Source organism: Pinus tabuliformis, chromosome 8, assembly GCF_031772625.1.
Source record: "Pinus tabuliformis cultivar Carrire ecotype Pingquan chromosome 8, CPIR1, whole genome shotgun sequence".
Taxonomy (NCBI): domain Eukaryota; kingdom Viridiplantae; phylum Streptophyta; class Pinopsida; order Pinales; family Pinaceae; genus Pinus; species Pinus tabuliformis.
Window position 1 is genome coordinate 1,012,047,257 of NC_142294.1, and position 6,975 is coordinate 1,012,054,231.

General features: G+C 37.1%; 1 protein-coding gene across 1 annotated transcript; it reads right to left on the reverse strand.

The window, feature by feature from the left end:
• Nucleotides 1-3,967: 3,967 nt before the first annotated feature.
• Nucleotides 3,968-5,449, reverse strand: LOC149238822 (uncharacterized). Its single transcript, XM_089369666.1, has 2 exons — nt 5,059-5,449; nt 3,968-4,713 (listed from the first exon to the last, which is right to left on the reverse strand). The coding sequence occupies exons 1-2, from the start codon at nt 5,447-5,449 to the stop codon at nt 3,968-3,970; spliced, it is 1,137 nt and encodes a 378-aa protein (XP_089225792.1).
• Between the last annotated feature and the right edge of the window lie 1,526 nt (nt 5,450-6,975).

The following is a 6,975-nucleotide window of genomic DNA, read 5'->3' on the forward strand; positions in this document are numbered from 1 at the left end:
TGAAAAACATTTTAAATTGTTTTGAAAACATTTTATATTGTTTTGAGAGCATTTTAAATTTCTTGTAAAGCATTTTAAAAACATGTTAAAAAATCTTAAATTGTTTTTAAAGCGTTTGAAATTCATTTTAAAGCGTTTAAAATTGTTTTTAAAGTATTTAAAACTATTTTTAAAGCATTTAAAAATGTCTTTAAAACATTTTAAATTATTTTGAAACCATTTTAGGATGCTTCAAAAAATATTTTAAAATCTTTTTAAAGCATTTCTAATTGTTTTTAAAGCATTTGTAATCATTTTTCATTAATTTCAAAGCATTTTAATTGTTTTTAAACATTTTTAGAGCATTTTAAAACCCTTTTTTTTTTTACATTTTAAGATGATTTTAAAGTATTTTAAAATCATTTTAAAACATTTTAATTGCTTTTAAAGTATTTTAAAACCATTTTAAATTTCTTTTTAAAGCAATTTAAATTGCTTTTAAAGCATTTAAAATTATTCTTAAAGCCCTTTAACTTATTTTTAAAGCTTTTTAAATTGTTGTTAAAGCATTTCAAATTGTTTTTAAACCATTTTAAAGTGTTTTAAATTGTTTTGAGTTGTTTTCAGGGCATTTTAAATTGTGTCAAAAACATTTGAAATCGTTTTGTAAACATTTTATATTGTTTTGAAAGCATTTTAAATTGTTTGTAAAGCATTTTAAAAACATGATAAAACATCTTAAATTGTTTTTAAAGCGTTTTAAATTCATTTTAAAGCATTTAAAATTGTTTTTAAAGTATTTAATACTATTTTTAAAGCATTTAAAAATGTATTTAAAACATTTTAAATTATTTTGAAACCATTTTAGGATGTTTCAAAAAATAATTTAAAACCAATTTAAAGCATTTCTAATTGTTTTTAAAGCATTTGTAATCATTCTTCATTAATTTTAAAGCATTTTAATTGTTTTTAAACGTTTTTGAGCGTTTTAAGACTTTTTTTTTACATTTTAAGATGTTTTTAAAACATTTTAAAGTACTTTAAAGCTTTTTAAATTGTTTTTAAAACATTTTAAAACAATTTTAAAGCATTTTCAATTGTTGTTAAACCACTCAAACTTATTTTTAAAACGTTTTAAAATGTTTTTGAAACATTTTAAAATCATTTTTTTTCTCTGTTAAACTATTTTATTATTTACATTAACAGAGAACAATTACAACATTACTTGACAAAAAGAACCAGCTGCCTGGAGGTAATGGCAGCATGGAACAGCAGAGTTCGCATTCTGAGAGGACGAACCAAACCATTAGGCTAGCCCACGCAGGGGTGCCAAAAACCAATCCCGCGCAGGGGAGCCAAAATAATTCCCCAACCACATAGAAAAAGTCCCAGGTCCTGGACACAGACAATTACTCAACAGCATTGAAACAGACAATTCCACAACAACTTTGACACAATTACATAGCCAAGAGCATCAGGAGTGACCAAAAGCCCCCATTATCGGGACGCAAAACCTGGAGAGAAGCCGCAGTTAGTCTTCAGGGGCCTCCTCCACAATCCTACACCACCCTAAATCCACGAAGTCCTAAGCATGGACCTCCTCCGTAGCAGTCGGAACAGGCTCCATCTTGACATCCTCGTTCTGGCTGGTCAGCATCTCCCTAGCGCTCATGGAGATAGCAGTTGGCCTTTCCGTTACATTCACGGGGTATGTAGAGGGTATCTCCATGGCTCTCGCGGATCCAACAATTGGCATCGTCTCCCGTTGAGCGCTGGATTCGCCCTCATCTTGGGCCTCCTCAATGAAAAGCACCGAAACATGGGCGTTGATCCGGGGAAGGTTCAGAGAACTATTGAAAGTGAATATTGTTGAGCCAAAGGAGGGCGAGGAAGAGGACCCAGGAGCGCTGGCATCCAGAAATTGGCTGGGCCGAAGGAAGCTTTCTCCTTCAGTGCGGGAGCAATGAAAATGCCGGTGATGGGAAGTGTCTTCGGCGATTGAAGGGTGTGAGGACCCACCTCGGGAGGTGCCCCGATGGCTGAGCATTCACTGTCGAGGCCGGGCATGATTACAGGGCCGAACAGAGTGTCTTTGCCTAAAGCCGAATTGGAACTCAAAGCAGACTTAGAGCCCAAAACAACCAAGGGGAGACTAGACACAGGCAGGGGAATAAACCAAACAGATGGGCGAGGGACTTGCAAGTAGGCAGAGAGATAAATGTGAGGAGAGACCAGTAGCGCCAAAGGTGGCAGAAAAAACCCGAAAAGAGCCTGAATCAGCGTTGTGAATCCAATGCTGCAACCATATATAATGCATCCATATTTTCCTCGAGGCGCTCCCTCCATTATTGTGGCATTAATGGGAGCTGAGGAGCCGAGCCTAGCTTCGCGTGCGGGGGTGAACGGAGCATTAATGCTCCTCTGCTGCTTGCCTTTATTCCAGATCCCGCGCCTTTGAGAATGTCCCTTCCCCCATGTGAATACAGCACTTCTGCGCATGGCAGGCAGGTGGCCTTTGGTGGTCGCCCGTCCCATCTCCTTGATTACAGCCTCAAGCACCCGCATTCGGGGGGGTGGCGTCAATTTGGACCAGTCGATTGCATTCCTGTGCCTGATCATGATTCGATATGATGTCTAGAGTCCCTGTGAGTAGAGTATTCTCATTTTCCACACCCAAATTGGCCATAAGGTCAGCCACCTTGTTGCCTTCCCTCTTTATGTCATTGAAGGTAATGGCCCTATTACTGAGAAGCACTTGTTCTATGGCTTCTAGTCTTGCTTCAAGCCTCCAAATAGTGGCTACTTTCCTTGCATGAGATCCATTTAGGAGATGCTTGGCCATGTTAATTAGGATCTAGGAATCTCCTTCCACCTCCAGGGGATGGAAGTTGTGTTTCCATGAAAGAAGGAGACCTTGCCATAGACCCTCTAACTCAGCCGAGTTATTGGTGTCCCACCCAATGTTTCCATAGTAGATCAGAAGAGGTGAGCCTACTTGATTTCTAAAAATTCCGCCAAAACTTGTTGTTCCAGGATTGCCCTTTGAGGCTCCATCAAAGTTAAGCTTGAAGGTGTGCTTTGGAGGGGCCGTCCAGGAGACTTTTTTTATGTTGCTGCTTTTAGGGAGGGGTTTGTTATGAAATTCCTGAGGGAGTTGCATATTCCAGTTCTCCTAGATGGCTTTCTCACTGTCTTGAGTAGGTAGGTCCTCCTTAGTCCATGAGCGGAGCATCAACATCTCTTTGAGATTCACACAGAGCGTTCTCTAGATACTTTCTAAGGGGGAACATTGATCTTTGAATATGCGCTTGTTCCTTTCTTTCCATATGCTCCATAAGAGGAGCCCGAGGATTATTTTCCATAAATGGTTGAGGATTTCACTTTTATATGGATTCTTTTGCCAATGACGCAAAGAGTTTGTGATATCATCCGTAAGTATGCATCTCCTTTGACATCTGAAGCTTGCCTTCTCCCATAACTAATTGGCCAAGGGGCAAGAGTCCAAGAGGTGTTAGAGTTTTTCCTCCTGGGATTTACAATTAACATAGATAGAGGGGACATGATAGTTTCTTCATCTAAGTTTATCCCAGGTGAGGATTCTCTGATGTCTGACCAGCCAAAGGAAGAAGGAGACTTTAGGCCAAGAACCTAACCCCCAGATTTTGCTCCAAATTGGGTCAGGGGGTGTAGAGTCAGTGCACATAACTTTTTAGGCCTCAGAAGTGGTAAATGCGCCTTTAGGCTGGTAACCCCATCGAAGAATGTCCCTGCCTTCGGAGTATCTAATGCTCCTTTTGCATAGCTCCCTTTCCAGATCCTCAATGAATAGGTGTTCCTCATTTCTGATGAGTTGGTCACCTTGTTTCCATTTCCTGAAGCCTTGCTCTGTCTCCTGAGTCCAATACTGCCAAATCTTTTCCTGTTGCTATTCCTCTCCAATGTAGTTTGGAAGCGGATTTAGAATGCGGCTAAGCTGTGGCAATTGGTTCTAGGCATCCATCCAGAATCGTGTTGTTCTTCCATTTCTTACTTCCCAAAAACTGTGCTGCTGAATCAACTGGAAGTGTTGTTTGGCCGCATTCCATATTAGCGAGCCTTTGACATTGGGAGTAAACCTGATGAGCTCCTCCTGAGGTCTGTGATTGGCGTATTTGGTAGTCCAAATGGCTGCCCAGGGTTTTTCTGGGGTAGAGAGCCATTGCCACCAAATTTTGGCGCTCATGATAGCATTGCTGTGAATGGGATCCCTCAGGCCAATGCCCCCTTTTTCCTTGGGCGTGCAGATAGTGGTCCATTTTACCAGGGCCCATTTGTGGTTTGTAGCTAAATTTCCCCAGAGGAAGCCACGCTGTAGATCCTGAATTCTTTTTAAAACCCATTTAGGCGCCGCTAGGATTGAGAATAAGTAAAGCGGCATTAACTCTAGTACTGCTTTTATGAGCACTACACGACTGGCAATGTTCAGTGTTCTGTGCGTCCAAAGGTTGAGGCAGGATTCAAGCTTCTCGATGAGAATGCGCCAGGAGGAGTGCTTGATGACTGAAGCAATAAGGGGGGCTCCAAGGTATTTGGAAGGAAGAGTGGCAATGGGGAACCCAAATATTCGGGCTACAACATTCTTAACAACAGGTGGGGTGTGAAAGAAAAAGATTTGGAACTTGGTATTTTTGATGCTGGTTCCTGAGGCCTCAAAGAAGTCATTAAGCAGGGCTTTGAAGCGGGAATCTTCCCGGACTAATGGGTAGCCAAAGAGTATGTTGTCATCAACAAACTATTGATGAGTTATAGCTGGGGATTGGTGAATGGAGAGACCTTTAAGTTGTTAGGAGAGGAGGGCTTGTTTGATGTGACGTCCCAGGCCTTCGCCATTAATAAAAAGAGGAAGGGGGAAAGAGGGTCACCATGCCTGATTCCTCGAGAGGGACTGAAGGGTCAAGATGGAAAAGAAGGATGAGGAGATAAGACTCATGATCCAATGAATCCACATAGGAGAGAATCCAAAGGCAATTAACATTTTCTGAATGTAAGTCTAGCTGAGCTTATTAAAGGCCTTAGAAAGATCAAGCTTTAGAATCATACTTGCCTGATTGGAATGCTTGAGGGAGTGTATAATCTCATGCGAGAGGATAATGCCGTCCATGATCTGTCTCCCTTCCACATAACCAGATTGTTCCGGTGAGATGAGCAATGGCAAGAGGGGCTTTAACCTGTTGGCGATAACTTTAGAGATTAGTTTGTATATGACGTTGCAGAGAGCAATCAGTCGGAATTTGTCCGGGGTGATGGATTCCTCCTCTTTTGGTATAAGTGCAATGAAATTTGAGTTGAGAGAAGGTAGCAGCCAATGAAGAGCTCTCGATTCCTCCACCACTTGCCAGACCTCAATTTTTATCAGCTCCCAGAAGGTGTGAAAGAAAGTTGTGGTGAAGCCATCCAGGCCAGGGGCTTTTCCCTCCTTGAGTTGGGACATGGCTGTATCCACCTCCTGAGTCAGGATAGGGCAAAGGAGAAGTTCGTTGTGTTCCTCAGTGATAAGTTTTGGCACATTTTGGGTAATTCTTTCTATTGCAGGTCGCCTATCTGCATTGGGTTCTTGATGAACTTGCTTGAAGTGATTTAGGAATTCCTCCTCGATTTCTTCATGTTGTTGTTTTTTTTTTTTTTTTTTTTTAGAAAGAATTCTTCGGCGAAAATCACAAGGAATATCATTTGTCGACGCATTTCGAACCAACCAGTGTGGTTCATCGTCAGGACAAGTTGAATAACAGATCCAGCTTAGCATGTTTAAATAGCTAGAGTAGAGACACCAACGGTTACCTGGGAAGAGGTTGACTCAAGGAGCAAGGTCAAATTTAGTTGAATTAGGTAATAAATAAATAAATAAATAACCAAATATATAAATGATAAATTATAATATAATAATGAAAATATATAAAATATAAATTTAGTTACATTAGGTGTAAGAAAAATAATAATAAATTATTTATTTAATATATAAATGAGGAATAATAATAAACTACTTATTTCTTAATTAAATTAATAAATAAAAATATATAATTTTTTTATATAAAAATATAAAATTTAGTTATATTAGGTGTAAGAAAAATAATTTATTTATTTAATATATAAATGAGGAATAACAATAAACAACCTATTTATTAATTAGATAAATGAAAAAACATATAAATTAAAAAATATAATAATAAAAGTAAATAAAAATATATAAAAAAATATAAAAAAATATAAATTTAGTTATATTAGGTGTAAGAAAAATAATAATAAATTATTTATTAATATAAAAATGAAGAATAATAATAAACTACTTATTTATTAAATAAATAAATAAATGAAAAAATTAATAAATATAATAGCAAAAAATAAATTAATTATTTAATTTATAGAAATGAAAGGTATCATTAGTAAAGTCCACATGGGGTAGCTCAAGCGGCAAGGGCCGTGGAAATGAAGTCTCACCGAACCGGAAGTCTTGGGTTCAAATCTTGGGCTACTCCTCCCCCGTAGAGGGGTACATAATGGACATGTAAATCGGAGAGTCCCGCCCCAGCTTACAAAAAAAAAAAAAAAAGGTATCATTAGTAAGGTAAATACATTCATATTTAGTTATATTAGGTATAAGATAAATAACCAATTGAAGAATAATAAAACTAATAAATCATTAAATTTATTAAATAAATAAAAATATAAACGAAGAATTAAAATAATAATAAATTATTTATTTATTTATTAATTAAAAAGGAATAAATATATAAATAAATGAAAAATGAAAAAATATAAATTAACAAATATAATAGTAAATAAATTATTTATTTAATTTTTATAAATGAAAAAATAGAAATGGTATCATTAGTAAGGTAAAAATTAAAGGGAGGAAGTTACGCACCGGGTTAATTAGTTAGGATCAAATAATCCAATAAATAAAAGTAGGAAGAGGAAATAAGGACGAGAAAATAAAATAAATTAATTATAGTTAGTTAA

Bases quoted from the DNA above. Each gene is read 5' to 3' on its own strand.
- LOC149238822 (XM_089369666.1), bottom strand. From the start codon at position 5,449: ATGTCCCAACTCAAGGAGGGAAAAGCCCCTGGCCTGGATGGCTTCACC. The intron at 4,714-5,058 runs GTATGATTCTAA...GCTACCCATTAG, and splicing joins CAAGCATTCCAATCAGGCAA to TCCGGGAAGATTCCCGCTTC.